The sequence below is a fragment of the Euprymna scolopes genome, chromosome 12 (assembly GCF_053919585.1).
Source record: "Euprymna scolopes isolate OS-2025 chromosome 12, ASM5391958v1, whole genome shotgun sequence".
Classification (NCBI taxonomy): domain Eukaryota; kingdom Metazoa; phylum Mollusca; class Cephalopoda; order Sepiida; family Sepiolidae; genus Euprymna; species Euprymna scolopes.
In genome coordinates, this window is record NC_136493.1 from 75,735,106 (window position 1) to 75,756,694 (window position 21,589).

Sequence of the window (21,589 nt, forward strand, 5' to 3'; positions counted from 1 at the left end):
TCTTTTGTAATTTTTTTTACTCTTGTTAACCCCCAAACAAAACATATTGCCACTGAAGCATAAAAGCCTACTGTGATACAGACCAGATTTATAGGAGCAACTTGGGTAGGATATTGGGGAGCAAGTTGTTTAAATTTCTGCATGTTGTTATGGTTGGAGAAACAGAGAGGGAATTCCAAAGTGCACTGAGGTAAAAAGCTATTTGAGTAGAAAATCTAACAATATCTATGCTGAAGCCACCAGATCAGGATGTCAGAATATTGGGTTCCTGACACAAATGCACCGTACGTTAAAACATTTTGTTTTATTTCCTCTAACCCTTTGCAAAACTTAACCGTATTCTGCAAAACAAAAACAACACTCGTTCCTCCTTCCACCCTCTCCTTTTTTCCCCTCTCTTCCTACTTCCTGACTCAACATATGAAACTACCTTCAACCTACAATTTACAAACTTTTCTTCATACCCCCTTTTGGACACAGAATTAAAGAAACTATACTTTAAATCACTGAAAAACCAGACAACATAGTTACACAAAAAATAAATGTCAGACCACCATGGATATAAAATAAACTAAACATTGACCTAACACTCACTAAATACAAGAAAAACAATACAAATAATTTAACAAACAGATGTAAATTTGGAGAACTTAGAAAAATATGCAGAATACAAAGAAATATACACAGATGGGTTGGAAACCATAAATGGAATGGTGCAGCATATACAGATGGGTAAAACCAATACCAAATATGACTGCCCAATGATATCTCAATATATACCGCTGAACTACAAGCCATCAAAATGGCACTCAAATATTGAATCAAAGACAACAACAAACAAAAGTTCATCATATATACAGACTTCCTATACTGTATCATGGCTCTTAAAGAGGAAAAAACTAAACACTCTTTCATCACAGAAATTATACAGGAATATAATGAAATAATCGAAAAAGGTAAAGTAATTGAATACCAAGCCATTTTGGCATCCAAGGAAATGAAAAAGCAGACAAACTGGCTAGAGAAGCCACAAACCATCAAATCAAAAAAATCAAAATACCACAGGCAGACCTGAAAAAAAGAAATAATGAATATCTGGAAAACAGGTGGAAAGAGCAATAGAATAAATGCACAGAGAATAAATTGCATGAGCATCAGATAAGAATCAGAAGTGAAAAACAAAAAGCTTTGAAGGGAAGAAAAGAGGAGATTGTACTGAACCGAATACGAATTGGACATACAAAACTAATTCAAAATCAAGGCGGAGGAAGCACCAAACTGCATACTCTGCAACCAACAAATAGCAATCAAACATTTACTGACAGAGTGTAGCAGACACCAACACATCTGAAAGAAATATTTTAAAACATCAAACGTTGGAGAAGTGTTCGAAGAAGTGGAGGCTCAACAAATTGTAACATACTTAAAAAGACAAATTGTAACATACTTAAAAAGACAAATTGTAACATACTTAAAAAGACAAATTTATTCAAACTCCTGTAAACTAAATAAGTAACATTTTAGAAAAACAAACTTTTCAAGAAATTTAAAACATCTTTCCAAGAAATTAAAAATTTTCTATATCAACAAACCTTTTCTTGGCATTAAATGATCCCTAGAGGTTGAGGTCCTGGATATGACCTAAAACTATATCTGATGGTGAGGCCCCAGCTTGTGGGCTTTGGGGAGTGTGGAGCCACCTTTTAATTGCCATTGCTCCCAGGTCCACTCTGGCCTGGAGTGGTAGTACCTGTTAGGGTCCCAACTATGGGTTGAATAGAAACAGACTTAAAAAAAAAAAAATTAATATATTCTATTAAAAAATTTTCTTCAAAATCATTGTATTCGGCATTAAGTAACCTGAAAAGGGTTGATATGCTGTAAAACAACCAACCAACCTAGAAGTTGAAATACTGTTAAACAAATACACTCACTCACTCCAATATCTATGTAGCATTACAAGTTGATTTTTTCTTTTTGGATAATTGTTATTTTATCAACTTGCACGAAAAGAGCTATGTAAAAGATACTTAAAACCGTTTGAATTATGCAAATACCATCAGTAGTTCAAAAGTTAGGAGAATCTTAAGTGCCAAAATTTAGGCTTTTCTGTGGACATTTTTCTTTAGAAAAAGTGGGCTTAATTACGGACCTCAACATTTCAAGAAATTCGGTAATTTCACCACCATTTATTTATTTTTTAAGCTATTCTCATGAAACTTGGCACTCTTATGTAAAATTGTGTGCTCTTTCTGATTATGCAATCAAATTTGATGTATCTCTTTACCATAGGCCATGAATTATAAATTAAGATGTACAAATTTCAATGTTTTAAAACTGGCGCATGGTATCATATAGTGGGTGTCTATTTATGAACAAAACTAAGTATTATAGTGGTATTTAAATATAGCTTTATTGAGAGCAGGTATTTTCCTGCCTCCTCACCAAAGGAGAGCTTAATCTGGGTGTAACCATTGAATGCATTCATGGCCGGTATTTATTACTCCCCTCATAGAAAAAAAAAATTGAGTAGATATGAAATAATCTCAGAAATAAATCAAAGAAAATTTTTCATATAGATTTTGGATTTCTGTAAAAGATGGAAATTCCCATAGTCGACCAGAACTTATGCATTTTGGGACCAGTCCAATTTCCAATTTTGTAAATCCTTTCTATCTGGCCCAAAATATGTCTCTATTTTCTGAGATGCAACCATAAATCGTACTCTACATGAATCCTTAATGTTGCTTTCACAGTACCAGGATTGCTATTGTAAAATACAATCTTTAGATGCTTCAAGCAAAGTCTTCAGTAATGCACTGTCCTCATTGCTGATTTTGAGTTTTGCATCATATCAACTCAGACAACATCCAGAACATGACTCCGGATGCTCCAGATCGTCTCCTTGAAAGCTGTCAGCAATGTGTGATGATATCGCCCCCCCCCCCCCAAAAAAAAACGAACTCGTGTTTTAACAATCTTTAGCTTTTCTTTTTAATGACATGTCAGAAGATATCAGAAAATGAGCTTAACTAAATGTGTAGGTTATAAACATAATTGTGTTTTTAATGGAGGAAGGAAAGTCCTTAAATCTAAATCTATTTCAGGAGGTAGAGGTTAGTCTAATCTATACAGATAAAATGAAGTACAAGGTGGAACAATAAATTTGTCACCCTAAAGAAAACAATGCTACAGTTTTATTTCATAACTTTTATTGAAAAAATCAATTCCGATAACTTGATTATGAAGTATAGCTAACATCTATTCATTGTAGCTGCCTTCAGCCTCAATCATTTCCTTGATACAGGAGGTCCGAAACTGGGAACATGCGTTTTCCACAAGCGCAGACAGGAGCTCGGTAAATACTCGGCAGATGGCGGCAATAAGGCTGACTTTGGTGTTGTGGGAGGTTATGTTGGTGATGTTTGTGATGTGTGATTAAACGCAGTAGTCTAGTCGGGGTAGTAGGGGGCCAGTGAGAGGGGTATGAAGTCATAGCACTCCTTTTGAAGCAAAGCCTGGGTCTCTTTGACTTGTGAGTCGGCGGCAAGTTCTGCTGCCACACCCAGGGTCTGCCAGTGGCCACCTGATTACACCACAGGATCACCACACACTTCAGCACATCCAGGTACACTTTGGTGTTGACTTTCAAGCTAACTTCGAAGATGTGAGGCGGCATTATGTGACGCTCATTTCAAACCACACCAGAGACCATAAACATGGCTGGAAACTTTGTTGAGCTGTGCCCTCAAGCATTGAACCATCCGGATTTGCATTTTGATGGTAATGGCAATGGTCCTGTTGCCATAACTTGAATCGGTAGAGAGGATTAGTTGTACAGCAGCTCATCTCCGATCTTGCTCATTGAAGTTTGCGTCACTTTCAGACATGATAGCAGGCTCCTATCACTTTTGGGATTTGTACACAACTGGTCAACTAGTAAATCGTCTGCAACAACAAAAGAAAACGGGTTTTCGTCAAATGAGAATGGAATCGTGTCTTTTCTAGGAGACAAATTTATCGTTTTACCTTGTATTTGTTCAGCTGTTTATCAGCTATAAAAAATTTACTGAATGTATTTCAGTCAAAATTAGCGTGTGAACAGACTACAACACGGTATGTCAAGTAGACCTGAATCAACACTGAAAGTCATGAAATGCTAAAATGTCCAAAGAAGGCATTTATCATTGAAGTTGGCTTATAATGAATAGGTTTTCCTAAAATTGAAGTAGATGAGATCAATTTCTCCTTTTATTCATTTAACATCACTTTGTAAATCATCTGTGTCTAAACCTAAACGTAGATTCCATGGACAAAGCTTCTTTCTTAGAACTGCACGCCTGTGGAAATCTCTTCCATCTTCCTGCTTTCTAACTGACTAAAATATGATCGTCTTCAAGTCCAACGTAAACAAGTCCTTGATGAACCGTCACCTTACGTAATCCAATATTCCAAATTTCCACTACTAACAATTACTACAACTGCTGTACACTCATTAACTCTTATCCTCGAGTGGCCTCCGGGCCTTGCTAAGTGGTGACTCATTTGTAAAAAAAAAAAAAATCCTGATAACAACTATATTATTCACCAGTTGATGGTAATTTTTGTTATTTCTAAAAAATTACCATCAACTGGTGAATAATATAGTTGTTATCAGGATTTTTTTTTTTTTTACAAATGAGTCGCCACTTATTAAGGCCCGGAAGAAATAAAACAGTAATTTTTTTTACCTTGTTTCCACCTTAACATTTAAAATGATTACTTTTATACGGTTTAGGGTATGCTGAAAACGAATATCACATTTAAATTTTCTGCAAGTAGTTTTCCGGATATTAAGCAATGTCATTTCTTATGTTGTCACTGGTGGCCATCTTGATATGCGCAAGCGTGCAAACGTAACCCCGAGAAACTATGCGCAAACGTATGTACCAAGATGGCCACCAGCAATAACATAAGAAATGACATTGTTTAATATTCAGAAAGCTACTTATTTGCAGAAAATTTAAATGCGATATTCGTTTTAAAGAAAAATGTTAAGGTGGAAACAAGGTAAAAATTTACAAAATGCATCACAACGAAATTCTTTATCAAACCTTTATCAAACCGCCTAATCATTATTATTATTATTATTTAGATATATTTAGTTAAAAAAACGAGTTTGTTTTACAGATTCGAAAAAATGGTGTTGACAGTGAGTTAAAAATAAATTCAAGTTTCACAATATATTTTATTTAATTATTAGTTGAAAGTACAGAATAGTTAACTAAACACCCTTTCTTACCCATGTTAAGAATGGATTTCTTAATGTTATTATTTCAGCATGGTAGAATAAGTGCACAAGTACCTTTTAGTTGTTATATATTTATTTATTTATTTATTTATTTTTTTTTTTTTTTACCACTAAAAACAACAAAATTGTATTGTTTGGAAATCAAATTTGAAAAACTTGATAATTTTTTTAAATTGACAAACTCAGAATAAAAAATGAAACTTTTTTCTGCTTTCGTTTTGAAAGTAGAAAAAACAGTTTTCTATTTTTAAGAGAATACAAACTCATTAATACCCTGACTGTAGACAGCTCAGAGCCGTTTCCCTTTCAGCAGATTCGAATTTCTGTAGAAGATAATATTTTAAAGAAACTTCCGCACAATTAATAATTATACAATATTTACACATTATACATGAAAATAATTCTGAAACTATTATCTATATGAAAATGGATGATATATACCGATTTATCTTATCAATTTTGAAATATTCCTTGTCAACTTTGCTTCCTGTCGTAAAAATAAAAAATCAAAGACCAGTAGAGATAGACTTTTTTTTTTTTTTACATAGGCGTCACCACTTATCAAGGATAAGGGTTAAAGAGTGTAGAGTAGTCAAAAGGACAATATAGTAATCGATAGTAATGGAAGTTCGGTAAATTTGTTAATTTAAGTGGAACGGCTCATCAGAAACTTGTTCACGTTGGACTTGAAGACAACCATATTATAGACAGCTGGAAAGCAGGAAAACGGAAGACAATTCCACAGGCGTGCAGTTCTAAGAAAGAAGCTTTGATCATGGAATCTATGTTTAGGTTTAGGTACAGATAAAGAGTGGGGGGAATTATTGATAGTATTTACAGCTAGAGGAGTGTTTCTTGTGAAAGTTTGGCGAGGGGGGACCATAGATTGAAGCTCAGTTGAACACTTTCCATGAAAATAACGATAAAGCAGAAACAAACTTGCAACATCTCTTCTGTGAGATAGAGGTTGCAGCGAAGAGAAAAGGACATCTCCCACCAGGCCACAAAGTCTATTTTGAACCCTATCAAGGCAGGACAAGTCTTTTCTAGCAGCTCCTGCCCATATGTGGCAACAGTATTCCATCCTTGGACGTATCTGGCTCTTATATAGATAGAGAATTGCATCAGCAGTGAGATATCTACTGGATCGATAGAAGGATCCGACCATTTTTCCAGCGGCCTTGGCAACAGATTTGATGTACATATTTCATTTAAGATCAGGAGTAAAGGTCAAGCCTAGAAACCTATCAAAACTTGAGGCCTCCTCAAGACGAGAGCCATTCATTTTAATTGATGCCAGATGGGGATCAGAACGTTGATGTAAAGATAGAAGCTTGGTTTTAGATGCATTAAAAGTAACCAGCCACTCCTTTCCCCATTGTACAATGTGATCAAGATCAGAAGAGAGAGAATCGGAGAGAACTTGGTCGTTTACTGTCTTAGATGTGCTACCATAGATGGTAGTGTCGTCAGCAAAAATGTCTACGAATGATGTAAGGATGTGATTTGGAAGATCATTAATGTAGATCAGGAAAAGAGTTGGGCCCAGGATGGACCCCTGAGGGACTCCAGCATTTATACTGTGAGCTTCTGATTTTTGCCCCTCAACTACTACTCTTATCAACCTATCAGAGAGAAATGCTTTTAATAATCTAACATTTCACTTTTTTCTTTATTACAGAGTCAGACAATTTAGAGCCAACATATATTCAACGTTACTCTCTTTGTAAGTATATTACTCTGTTTTGAAAGAATATTATTTTGCGTAACTTGTTTGGATATGAAAGGCATTTCAAAATGATAAACTAAAAACTATTCACTATTGCTATATATTTTGTTTGTATTGTTGGCTAGTTTTTGACTATAAAATATTATTTATTTATCCTTTTTTAGCTCCTTACATAAAGTGGCTTCATGCCTTGTCTGGAGCATTTTCTATAAAAAAATAATTGGCTATTCATATTTCTGTGTAATTAATGTACCGTTTTGTCTTTTTCTGTAGGTGAAAAGAATGGGCCGATTTCATCATTTGCTTGGCATCTTTCGGAAGAAAATCGCTTCCTTACCATCACACCAAATAGTGTTTTATCCGATGTAAAGATTTTCAATCGAATTACTCTGGTGTGTGTTTTAAACTTCTTTCATATAAGTAAAAGAGAATGCATGCATGCTTGTCTGAGTATTGACAATAGGGTTTTAAATTGTGATTGTCACATTGTGTTCTCCGCAACATCAATGTCTTAGTAACCATCATATCATGTTAACAGCAGCCAACATAACTATGCCGATTGAAATGAGATGGACTACTCTTAAAATAAAAAGCAACAAAACATAGGTTCCTGTCTAGAATTTCCCTTATATTAACGAAAATAAAGGAAAATTTATTTGATGTTGATACCCATGACGAAACAAAAATATCATATTCCAAAAATTATGTAAATTGATCCAGTTTTATTAATATAGAAGTTTATTTTTTAACGATTAATGAGAATTTATATGCATTACAACATTAATTTATTAAGTATGAATAATTGTTGAGTTATCTCCCTTGGTTTTTTTAATTATTTTTTCATAATGGCGAACGGGACAGTTACTCCTAGGATATTCATGAAAACAATCAAAGACACAAACATCAGCAATCAGGACATTGGTTTTCGTATTTTGTTCAATTGATTATCTTAGAAAGGAAGAATCTTCAATAATAAATATTATATGATATTAATGAGTTTGAAAGAAGTACTTACCAAAACAAAATATAAGTTCCCCCTAACGAAGATGATGTACTGCATCACAAGTTGATTGCAATGATGACAAAACTACATAAACTTGGCGCAACCAGATCAGGCTGTCGGAAGATGACTCCCTGACACAAATGCACCTACATTAATATCATCCTGTTTTTGTTTTTTCTTTTTAATTTTGCACAACTATGGCATGTTCTGCAAAGGCCAAAACAAAAACAACATCCAATGGAATTTCATGGAATAAGATCTAATTATAACGAACTTCTTATACTCATTTCACTCTTCAACCCAGCCATTGTCTGCTTACAAGAAACCTTCCTACAAAACAATAACCATTTCAAAACACCAAACTATGAACACTACAACTATTTTCATAACACAGGCCTTCGTGCTAATGGAGGCACCTCAATTTTTGTAAGGAATAACATACCTCAAAGCAATTTCTCTGTTAAAACAAATCTCCAAGCAATCACAACTCAAGTCACATTACACAAAACAATCACAATCTGCTCAATATACCTCCCTCCTCATGAACCAATAAATGGAAATGAACTAGAAAATTTAATAAAACAACTACCTCCACCATCCATTCTTCTAGGAGACTTTAACTGCCACAGTACGTTATGGGGATGCGAAGTCACAAACTCAAAAGGAAACAAAATTGAACAATTAATTAACAAAAATAACTTGTGCCTTCTCAATCAAAAAAAATCCCACATATTTAAATCCAACAAACGGATCAACTAGTGCCATTGATCTTACCATGTGCGATCCATCAAGCTTCTTAAATTATACATGGAGCACTTACGAAGAACGATGTGGAAGTGATCACTTCCCCATTATAATCAATTACAGTAACCCCATCCAAAACCACATACCCAGATGAGACACAAACAAAGCCAACTGGGCCAAATTCAAAGAACTTTGTTCACTACAATTAAGAGAACGTCAAATCCAAACAATGGAAGAATTCACAGAAGTACTCATAACAATAGTCAAAAAATGCATTCCTAAAAAAAACAAACCATGGTTCAATCCAGAATGTAAAATGGCTATTAGACAGAGAAAGGCAGCCTTAAGAAAATTTAAAAAACAACCAACAACCAATAACTTAATAGAATACAAACACCAAAGAGCTAACACTCAAAAAAACAATTAAAGAATCCAAAAGAACCTGCTGGCAACAATTTATCAACAAAATCAACATCACCACTAAACCCAAAACCACCTGGAAAATGATTAGGAAAATAGCCAGAAAATATAATCTGAACCCAATCAAATACCTCCTCACAAATAAACAGAAAATAACTGATAAAAAAGATATTGCCAACACACTAGCTAAAACATTTGCCGAAAATTCATCATCAAAACACTACAATAAACAATTTCAAATACTTAAGAAACCTGAGGAAAAGTTCAAAATAAACTTTTACTCCAAAAACCAAGAGCCTTAAAATGAAATCTTCTCACTCAATGAACTAGAAACTGCCATAGAAAAATCCCATAACTTAGCTGTAGGACCAGATGAAGTACATTACAGCTTCCTTAAACAAATTCCGGCCGAATCATTAAAACTCCTCAAAATTTATAATAAACAAAATAAGAAACAAAAGATTTCCCAACTTCATGGAAACAAGCAACAGTAATACCGATACCCAAATTGAGAAAATAAATATCAAACCTAGAAAACTACAGACCAATAGCTCTCACAAACTGCCTATGCAAAATGTTTGAAAGAATGATCAACTACCATCTTGTATGGTATTTAGATGACAAAATAATTTGTAAAACCCAATGTGGATACCAAAAAAATCAAGGATGTATAGACCACATCACTAACCTCAAAAATTATATCAGAGAAGCTTTTATCAATAAGGAACACATAACATTTGTTTTTTTTTTTTTTTATCTTGAAAAAAAGCATATGAAACCACTTGGAAACATGGTATCATAAAAGCTCTCCACAACATTGGACTAAGAGGCAGGCTACCTGAATTTATTAAAAACTTCCTCACAGATCTTTCCAAGTTTGCATAGACTCTACTTTATCAGACTCACAAAATCAAGGAGTGCCCCAAGGCAGCATATTGTTAACAACTCTCTTTAACATCAAAATCAACAACATTATAAAAGAACTCTCTCCTGATATATATAGCTCCTTATACATAGATGACTGCTCAATCAGCTACAGATCAAAATGCATTCTCACTATCGAAAGAAAATTATAACAAAACATAATAAAATTAATAAATGGGCAACAGAAAATGGTTTCAAATTTTCCAAAACTAAAACAAAATGCATTCATTTCTGTAACCAACGCAAACTCCACCATGACCCAACCTTACAGATCAAAGGTGAAAAAATTCCATTTGTAAATGAACACCAGCACCTAGGAATCATTTTTGACAAAAAACTAAATTTCATTCCTCACATCAATCACATCAAAACCAAATGTAATAAAACATTACAATTCCTACGAGTCATCGCCCATACAGATTGGGGAGCTGACAAAAACACACTACTCAAACTATATAGAACACTCATCAGATCAAAAATAGCAGTTTTATATATCAATCTACCAGAAAGTCATATAAAAACCCTCAATACAATATGCCACTCCAGACTAAGACTAGCACTAGGAGCATTTCCAACATCCCCTATAGAAAGCCTATATGCAGAGCGCATGAAATCTCTCCAATGCTTTAGAAACTAAGACCTTGGTCTAAAGTACTACACAAAACTTACAGCCAATCCCACAAACCCAGCACACAATATCACTTTAAATCCAAACTGTAAACATCTTTTTGAAGAAAATGCAATCAAAACTTTTGGACATAGAATAAAACCGATCTCCAAAGAAGCAAATCTACCCATAACTAAAATTCACGAAACTGTCCTACTCAAAACCCCTCCCTGGAACATCATATCCCCTAACATCGACCTAAGTTTAAGTAAATATGAAAAGAAACATACTCATCCAATAACTTATGATAATCTCGATAAAATCAAAGAACCAAACCACACACACATCTATACAGATGGGTCTAAACAAAATAACGCAACAGCCAGTGCAGCAATACTCAATAAATCAATCAAAAATAATCAAACCTCCCAAAAGAAACATCAATCTTCAGTGCTGAAATACATGCTCTAATCCTAACTCTCAATCTAGCCTCGAATAACAAAAAATCCAAATTTATAATCCTTTCAGACTCCCAAGCTACTCTAAAAGTGATTAAAAATAAAAAGATGGACAACCCCCTATTAGCAAAATTACTACAAAAATTAATTGAATTAAACAGTAAAAAAAAATCATTTTCTACTGGATACCAAGCCATTCCGGTATTAAAAGTAACGAATTAGCAGATTAAGCAGCAAAAAACGCCTTAAACTTCCCAATCGATGCATATTTTTAAATTCCATACATAGATCTAAAAAGTCATATCAACGCATATACAACAGAGAAATGGCAAACTTACTGGAATGAACACCCTAACAACAAACTTCACAAAATCATGCCAAAAATTAAAAAACAAGAACAAAATACACAAACAGAAAAGAAAGTCAAACTAACAAGAATAAAAATAGGCCATACTCGCTTAACCCACTCATATCTCCTAAAAAAGCCAACCCATCTGCATACCTTGTCAAACACCACTCACAATCAAACACATATTAATTGAATGGACTGATTTTGTAACAGCGAGAAATCGATTCTACAAAGAAAACAATATTAAAGAGTTATTCGATAAAAACAATCCCCACACCATAATCTCATATCTTAAAAAAAATTGGCCTTTATAAAAAATTTTAAAAAGAACCCTTTATACAATGGTCCTGGATATGACCTTAAACTATATCCGATGGTGAGTCCCCAGCTTGTGGGCTTTGGGGAGTGTGGAGACACCCTTTAATTGCAATTGCTCCCAGGTCCACTCTGACCCAGACTGGTAGTACTTGTTAGGGTTCCAACAATGGGTTAAATAGAAACCGACTTAAAAAAAAAAACAAATATACTCTATTAAAAATTTGTTCTTCAAAATCACTGGATTCGGCATTAAATAACCTGAAAAGGGTTGATATGCCGTAAAACAAAAACATCCAACCAACCAACCAACCAACTAAAACTACATCAAAATTTCAGTTCAAATTACTTCTGTGTCCATCCTATTCTTATGCTTTGGCATCCAGTGACTACTATCTATTTCTAGATCTAAAAAAAAAATACTCCAGGAGAAAAAGGTTTGGTTCCAATGAAGAAGTGATATTGAAAACGAAGGTGTATTTTGAGGACATTTCTACAACGATAGTATCAAATTATTAGAGAAGCATTGGAAGCAGCCTCTTTCGATTCTTTTGATGGACAAAGTTGAATTTTGCTTTAAAGTTTTATTATTTGGGACTTGTTCAGTGATATGTCGCAATAGTTTCTATTTTTCTTTGTTTCTTAGGACTGGTCAAATGAGTTTGCGTTAATGGAAGTATCAGGTAAATACAAAGAGGAGATCCGCCTCCCACCAGAATTGGAAAGCAAAGATATTGGAATGATTATGAAGGAACGAGCACTCAATGGATATGGCATGGAGGTTTGTTTTCTTTGTTATTTTTGTACTTTTTCTTCAGTATTATAATCACCAACTTAGAGTTTCATTCTTTACTGGTCAATAACTAACATAGTGATGAATACATAGGAACCTGTCGAGGACGTCACAAACACCTGTGTTCTGTATGAAGCTTTAACCCCTGGTGGTATGTTTCTAAGCACTTTTGTGCAGCTGCATTTTATAGTGAATGACTGGCTACACGTGGTGTTGTGTTATATCCTTTATAAGGTAACCCTGTTAATATGCATGGGCAGAACGTGACGAATATAGAAGAATTTAAAAAAGCCCTATTTCCTACAGTTGTAGTTCCTGTGGCGATTGACAATTAGATAGTTTGGCAGAGATAATGTGTCAGGAGATCATCGTGTATGACAACTGCTTTAGTTTGTAGAAAACTGAAATATATCTAGTAGTGGGGCTCATAGATGTCATCGGTCATCATAAGATTAAGTGATTGATGGTCCGTCAAGAATTAGATCTTTTTAAAAATGAATAAAAACATGGGTGCTGGAATTTAATTTTCTGTTGTTCATTTATATAATTAAAAAGATTAACATCTATTCTACTTAAATTTTGAAAGCTTAAATAATAAAGATATGTACATATATCTTTCATACACAATTATAAAGATTTGCTATTTAGCATTTCATTGACATTTTGTGAATTCTGAAAAATCTCTGCATTCATTCTTTTTATCCTGCTATATGTTTTTCAAAAATAGATTGCATAAGGAATTAATTTATCATTGGTTAGAGCTTTTAGTTCTCCTCTTTCTCATCTCAGTTAGTTTGTGTTTCGATATATTTCCCCATAAACATGGCTCCTTTCGTCTACAAATTATAGCACAAATTGAGGTTGTAACAGTAGTGTTATTTTTATGCAAAAAACTTTGTTCATATAATTGTTTTTCATTTGTATTGAATTTTATAATATTTTTACTTTTGTAGATAGACAAACCAGGAAGAAATGCCAAAGTGGTTTTTGATGATCAGATTTTATGCCGTTTATGGACATGGATGGCTCGTATCCTTCAAAATATACTCAGAATTTCTTAAAGAAAATTTAAGATTCCAAATTGAATGCATTCATATTCAGAGAATAAATTGGCAGATCATGTTAAGAATGTAAATAACCAAAATAATACAAATGATTATGTAGCCTTGGTACGCAATCACCTAGAGATATTGTTTTGGTTAAAAACACTGGACCTTATCACCTTACTGCGCTAACATCAGGAAGGACATCCAATCTATAAAAAGGTGGTCTTGATTAAAGAAATGACTATCAAAGAAAGTATGTCACATTTCAGGCTATATATGTATATATGGACTTGATGTAATGTTAGACATGTAAACCCAACATGTTGTAGCAGAGTATGCTGCAAAGAAACATAGGACAAGTAATAACTTGACTCCTTTTTTTTTTTTTTTTGTGACAATGACATTTATTTCCTCATTTCCGTCCATGTGTGACGTCACCCATGTCTCTATCATGCTCTTGAACATGCTTCTTCTCTGACTTCTTTCCCCCCAAAGATTGTTTCAAACATTTTTGTGCACGATTTTTTTTTCTTCACACATAGCTCAGCATTAGTATACATGTGTCTGTGCTCTGTTACAGAGAGAAATAGGGATAAATAAAGACCTGGCCAAAGATAGGCTAGTTTTGAAGTCAATTTGTAAATGCTGTCCAACAAATGTTTGCATAATGATCTAAAAATAGGTTGCATTGACAATATTGGAAGCTTTGAGATGAGATGAGATTTTTTTTTTCTTTTAACAGAAAAAGTATAAACAAAGAAAATAATGTAACCATTTTTTGTTATTAATACTGAAATAATATTGTGCATTGAAAAATACTTTCTTTTCAGTGCTTTTACCAAAATGCTGACTAAGCCATACTGTGACAGTAAAGAAGAACACCTATTGACCGAGAAGAGAAAGATGTTTTGTATATTAGGGCTGTTCATTTGTCAGAGTGGGAGGGGTTTTCTCTTTGCAAATGGAGACTTTTGTAGTTGCAACTAATTAGAATATCTGGAGTTCAGCTGAAGTGAATGAAAGGATTAAAATGGATGGCGGCAGTTGAACTTTGGACATCTTTGGAATTGATATTTGTTGATGTTAAAGAGGGGTTCATTGAATTTCACTACAGAATTCTGAGACATACATAACTGTATACATCTTTGTTAATGTAGTGTAGTTGCTAACAAACTGATTTCTTTTATCTAAATGCCAAAACTAATATTACACAATGATCAAACACTTTATATATCCTGGGAATAATATTAAACTGCATTCAGTGGTGATTTTGGTAGTCAAATTAAGTTGTCGCTCTAGAATTTTAGCACATTGTAAAAGATATGTATTTGTATAAGCAAACAAGCAATTAATGGATGTACTGTTTATGGTTTACTTGAGAATTCAATGACCAATGTTATATTTCCTGTAAGTCAATATGTAACCATTTTTTGTTTCTGTTTTAATTTAATTTCCTTAACAAGTTCCTTTTCTCTAGTGTCGAAGGAGCTCAGCAAAGATAAAATGAGAAAATCTGCCCAAAACTCTTTCTATGGTGTGGAAAGTGTGCTATCCAATTTAAAAAGTGAGAAAACTGCTGTCAATTGGCAGGGATTAGAAGCAAGTGAGACTCGAGCCAAATATCTTTACCGTAGTGAAGAAAGGTAATGAAAGATTTTTAAATTATATTACGTTTGACTTAATCTTTTTTTTTTTGTGGGAGGAAGGGATGCTTGCTAATCATGTCAAGCTCAAATTAAATAAAGCTGTACACACTATTAATGTGCAAAATTTTAAAGTAATAATCTCTCAAAATATCTAAATCGCTTTATGTAATGAAATTTGTAAAAACTAAGTCAAACATTAGTCCTAATGTTAGATTATTTAAATAAAGCAAATTGAATGCTTCAATTAAATAAAATTGTAAATAAAATTCAAGAGACTATTCTTATTAATTTAAATAATTTAGTAAATTTTAACAACACTTAATTCAACAGAAATTTTTTATTCATTAAAAAAAATATTTCATGGAGTTTTTGGTTTCCTTTGGATTAGACAAATAATGCTTCAAGAAAAAAATAAGGCTACGATTTGTATATAAAGAAAATGTTTGCTAGCGATATGTGTAAATAAAATATCAGATGAATGTGTAATGTGAAATCTAACCAAACCTAACATATCCGTGCAGAGGATTTGCTGAAAGTGCAACATTTGTCCAGTGTAAAGATTATTTTAAGAGTGAATTGATTACACTGGCATGGTTATGTGGAAGGTTCATTCTCTTGGGTAAACCATGGATGTCTTAAATCACAGGAAGGTTGGCCAGCCAAGGAAAACTTGAAAGCAAGTAGACAAGACTGCACAATGGAATTTGGAAATGGTTGACTCACTAACCAGTGATAACTGGAAAATAAGCTTGCATAATATAAGAAAATGTCTGACACTTGAACAAAGGAAAAGTGATGTTAAATGAATAGAACAAAAAAGAATGATATGAGAGGCTTTTAAATCACAGGAATGCATCCTAAAGTTACGACTAAGTATCTAGCACCTTGTTAAGAGTTAATCTAAGGTCAATTTTACCTATAGATTGTAAGTTCAATCCCTGATGAAAGAAAAATGAACAAGAACATGTCAAATATGAGACTGCATACCTCAGCCTGACAATGTAAGGACAAGCCAAAGTCTTATATGGGCATTTTCATATTGTATGAAATATTCTCAAAGTTTTTCTACAGAAACGATGACTCAAAAACTATGTGATAAGATTGACATTTTGTATGATCGTTCTGGTTACCATGGATCAAATTTGGGAAAAATCAGAAGTTGAAATTTTGTCAAGATTTTGAGCATTGCTGAAATTTTTAACCTTCAATGAGACTTCACCTTTTAAAATTCTCATGCTTCCTGAAATTTGCCAAATTTACATCAAATATCACCTCTTTTGTACTCATCAGCATCATGACTCATACACTGTTCATTTCCCTCACAATTGTACATTATCTTATGTTCGAGATGCATACACTTTTAATGGGCTGTAGTGCACCTGCATAATGTCATTACATAATGATTTTATTATTCCTATCCGCATTTAGGAAATTTCGACTCGTCAGCCCGAAGTACCTGAACTTCCATGTAATGAAAATTTGTAACTAAATCTGTTTTATTTTTTATTTCAAATAATTTGATCATGATTTATGGAGTGAATATGCACAAACGCAAGTTGACAATATTCTGTGCAGTTTGTTATTTTATCCAAAGTTTGAGGCAAATGATGAACCTTAATTTCCCCAAATATCTCACTGCATAAGTGAATGTTGAAAACCTGTGAATTAGGAATTCAAATCCCACATTCACAGCAAGAACTCTTCTTTTTACTATAACTACAAAGAACATTCCTTTCTTCCTTCGTGTGCTGAAGATTAAGCAGCATTTCAATGAACAGAGTTTATTTCCAAGAACTTCCCAAATCTGGAACACATTATCATGGGACTACTTCTATCCAAAGTCTGATTTTTTTACCTTTTTTTGCTGCTTTCATCTCACTAAAATTATTTTGATATCTTTATGAAATAAGCTTCTTATTGATTTTATCTTTTTTTGTTCAGGTTTCATGCATTGCAGATGTGTGGCTGGGGAAACTTGCAAGATCCAAATGGTTTGAATAAATTACTAGAAAAGTAAGTCATTTAACTTCTTTAATACAAAGTTTGGGATGATTAAAATTTGATAAAGAAAAATAAATTTTCAAACTGAAGCTTTGGCTTGACTGCAGAAAAAAAATGATCAAACACATGTGGGGCATCATTATTAGTGAGGGAAGATTTTTGTTTTCTTTCTCGCAGAAGAAATATTGCTAGTCTTTCTCTACTCTACCATTATTTTTATGGAAGGCACTCGACTGAACTTCAATTTTTGTTCCTCCTTCTAAAACATTCACAGCAAAAACTCTTCTTTTTACCATAACTGCAAAGAACATTTCTTTCTTCCTTTGTATGCTGAAGATGAAGCAGAATTTCAATGAACAGAGTTTATTTCCAAGAACTTCCCAAATGCGGAACATATTATCATGATACTGCTTCTATACAAACCACAACATGGTGGGTTTCAAATCCAATACTTTAATTTACTTAGGGGTTAGTTGTGTATTTAAGGAATATTTTGCATGTGATTATTGTAAACTGTTTTTGTTTTCAATATATTATAAAAAAAAACAAAACAATTAAAGTGTTAGTGTTATCAAAAAAAAAAATAAACATGAATTTTCACCTCGGACATAAAATATGAGTTGCTTACCAGAATATAAAAAATGTAATGAAGATAAATCGTTACCACCAAACAATGTTTGAAAAAAATAATTATTGTTTAACCATCAATGAAGCTTCAATTTGTTTCTTTTTTATTTTTTTATTTAACACTGGTTAATGCAGTAGAAAAATGTCGAAGTTTTCATATATTTTTAATCTCTTTTTTTATATGAATACAAATGTAATATTTGATTTAAAGAGGGTTTCTGTCAAACAAACTGGATTCATCTTGGCTCACTCTTTCAGTCAATGATGATAACCACTTAGTCACCATCACACTCTTATAATATTGTCTAATATTATTTATTATTAATAAATTAAAGAATGTATTATTATTAGTAGTAGTACTTACTATTGTCAGTTACATTTGCTGCTGAGAGCAAAAATAGCTTCCTTCTGAAAAGTATTCCAAACTGGATGAAGTTTATTTTCAAAGAAATTAAATCGAATTATATTTTATTTTACTTAACAAGATGAATGAATATTCAACAAATGAAAATGGCTAGTCAAAATGAAGTATTGACTTGTTAGAATCAGACTGCCTTTACTTTATATATATATATATATATATATATATATATATATATATATATATATATACATACGCACATACCCACATGCAGACATGCCCTAAATAAGATTTCTTTGGTATGGCTAGCCATAACTGGCTTTTACGAAGAATGGTGCGCGATCTCCAAGTAACAGCACAAAGCTGGATACTCTACCAGATGAGGAATTCTTGTCCTGGAATCCAGTAAGATTAAGAGAACACAAGAAAGACATACTATAACATACTTACATGGTCAATTAGGGAGAGGAAAATTATGTTCTTTACTAATTCAGTGTTTAAGATGTAAAGAAAAACTTTAATTGAATATTCACACATCTATTTATCTCATATAGAGATCAATTGTCTCTAGAAAAGAGATCCCTTGATTTCTGAGAATTTCAACTGGAGTAAAATGGAAAAAAAAAGAACTTGAATGCCTAGACATAATCCTAGAGTGTTTAAGGGCAATCTGGCATGAGGATACTTTTCTCTGAAAGTAAAAGATCTTGGTAGGGCTAGCAAACACTGGCTTTTATGAGGAATGGTGCATCTTTTCCAAGTGATGTTATCTCAAGTAATAGCACGAAGCTGGGTAGTCCACCAGACAAGATCAATTGTTATCCTGGAACTCAGTAAGACAAAGAGACCACAAGGAATTTATTGTGGATTCTCCTCAGCCTCCGTTTTGATCTGTTGCTTTGGAAAATAGTGACTTGTGTGTTGTGTGAAGTTATAACAATATTTCAATCCATTATCCTATTTTTTTAATTTCTGGATCTATAAATTTAAGTCAAGGTTACAATGAAATCTGACCGACTATGCGTGAAAAACAGAACAAAAAAAACGGAAAGCACAAAAAAAGATCAAGGGTGAAAAGTAAAACAACCCTACATGAATTTTAGGATGAAGATTATTTGGATTCTTTGAACTACTGCTCTCATCTTGAGTATCATTTTCACAATGTTTTGGTTGATGTAGCCTCTGACCTTCTTCAGGTATCTTGTTGAACTCTCAAATCTGCATGGAATTTCGAATACAACCTTTTACTTAATCTACGGAGATAGCATGCTCTTATTCCATTAACCATGACTGGGTAGAAGTGCTAAATATTAGGTTGCTGCAAAAATAATGTCATTTTTTAACGTTCGACTTCCAAAGATCATAACTCCTTTCATAATAAACTTTATTAACTGAAATAAGAATCAACACATTTTTGCCAACGACAGACAAGTTTATTTATCGCATTAGCATAGAAATCTGAAGTTCTAGAAGTGATGAAGTCATTGAAGGGTGATTCGGTATCATCTTGGATTTTGAAGCATTTTTCATGGAGGAAGTTGCTGAGATGCTTGAAAAAGTGATAATTGGTTAGCCAGGGGTCCGGTGAATATGGCAGATGAGGCAGTCTCGTAGCCCAATTTGTTCAGCTTCTGCAGAATCAGTTGAGCAATATGCGGGCGAACATTGTCATGGAGGAGAATTGGTCCCTTCGTATTGACCAATCTCCGGCACATACGTTGGCGCTTCTGATGCATTTCGTCAATTTGTTGGTAGTACTTTTCTGCCGTAATCGTTTCACCTGGATTCAAGAAGTTGTGATGGACGAGACCGGCCGCAGACCACCAAACAGTCACCATAACCTTTTTTTGGTGCAATTTTGGCTTTGGGAAGTGTTGTGGAACTTCTCTGGTATCCAACCACTTTGCTCGTAGAGGACCCACTTCTCATCACACGTCACAATCCGCTCAAGAAATGGGTCGTTTTTGTTGAGCATCAAAGACACCTCAAAATGATGATTTTTTTTTTTATCATTTAATTCGTGCGGCACACATTTATCCAAATTTTTTTATTACTTCCCTATTTGCTTTAAATGGCGAATGACTATTCAACAGCAACTTCTTGTGTGGTTTTGTGAGGATTGGCTTCAATTAAGGCTTTCAAATGTTCATTATCAACTGCAGCCTCAAAGATGACCGTCTTCATCTTTGAGACTCTCGTCACCATTGCTAAATTTCTTGTACCACCGTTGTGCAACACATTCATTAGTGGTTCCTAGGCCAAATGCATCATTGATATCACGAGCTGCTTTTTGGCCTATTGTTAAATCATCCAGATTTAAATTTTTTCCATGCTGTCGAAAAGCCTGCAAAAAATGAAGAGATTGAGAACGATAATGAATAACACGATTCGATAGAGTGAAAGACGTGCTTCAACCATGTATTTATTCATTACACCACAGATCTGTGCAGGACTGAAGAATCCAAACAATATGAAAAGCAACCCCTAGCATTGAAAATTAATAATGGATGACAATAGCTTAAGTGTACAATAAACAGAAAACCCCCAACTCTTATGTACATATTAATGCACTAAGACATTTTGTGCTTGTACATACGTTCTCACCTTTCACACCTATTTAAAAAGTGAAATCATCCAATCAGCAAAGATGGTCATTGTGATTAATCTGATGTTACTAAGGTAAAAAATTCTGACTATATCCATTTTGAATTGAATTCTTCCAAAGTCAAATTAAAACCAACAGTCTGATTTCTTACAATAGAGAGCTAACCCCTTTTTCTTAGCTGAAAAAAACATGGATTTTACACCTGAGGAAGGTCATAGGTTTCAATGACCGAAACGTTGTTTCAATAACACCCAAGATGAAAATAATTGACCGAACAATCAAAACCAATACAAAAACTTAAAAAATACATCAACAGTGACAATACAAGAACTGGATACTTAAAAAATACATCAACAGTGATAATACGTTTAAAAAAAAAAAGAAAAGATGCTAGTATGAGAAAATAAATTCTAAAATATACAAGTAATTCTGAAAAAAAAAAAAATGGAAAAAAATTGTTTGTAATCAGGAATTGCTTAATCATTTTACGTTAAATTTATACTATGTACTAATGTAAATTTTAAAATCTGAAACGTTAGAGCTGTGACATAATAAGTTAAGAAATTAATGATGTTATTTTCTTTTACTTATCAAGGCTGAAGGTCACTTGAGAATGAAGTTTAATAAGATGGAATGATTGATAGTTGAAAAGTGAAGGACATCATGAAAGG

At 33.4% G+C, this 21,589-nt stretch overlaps 1 protein-coding gene across 1 annotated transcript in view; it reads left to right on the forward strand.

Annotated features, from left to right (window-relative positions):
- Positions 1-21,589, forward strand: part of LOC145291346 (GATOR2 complex protein MIOS-like) — a 107,006-nt gene that overhangs the window by 47,437 nt on the left and 37,980 nt on the right. Inside the window, exons 13-18 of the mRNA XM_080137112.1 lie at positions 6,972-7,016; positions 7,293-7,411; positions 12,486-12,620; positions 13,586-13,661; positions 15,156-15,321; positions 17,266-17,337. Of these exons, the coding sequence (XP_079993238.1) occupies positions 6,972-7,016; positions 7,293-7,411; positions 12,486-12,620; positions 13,586-13,661; positions 15,156-15,321; positions 17,266-17,337 (613 nt within the window). The remainder of the gene's footprint in view (positions 1-6,971; positions 7,017-7,292; positions 7,412-12,485; positions 12,621-13,585; positions 13,662-15,155; positions 15,322-17,265; positions 17,338-21,589) is intronic.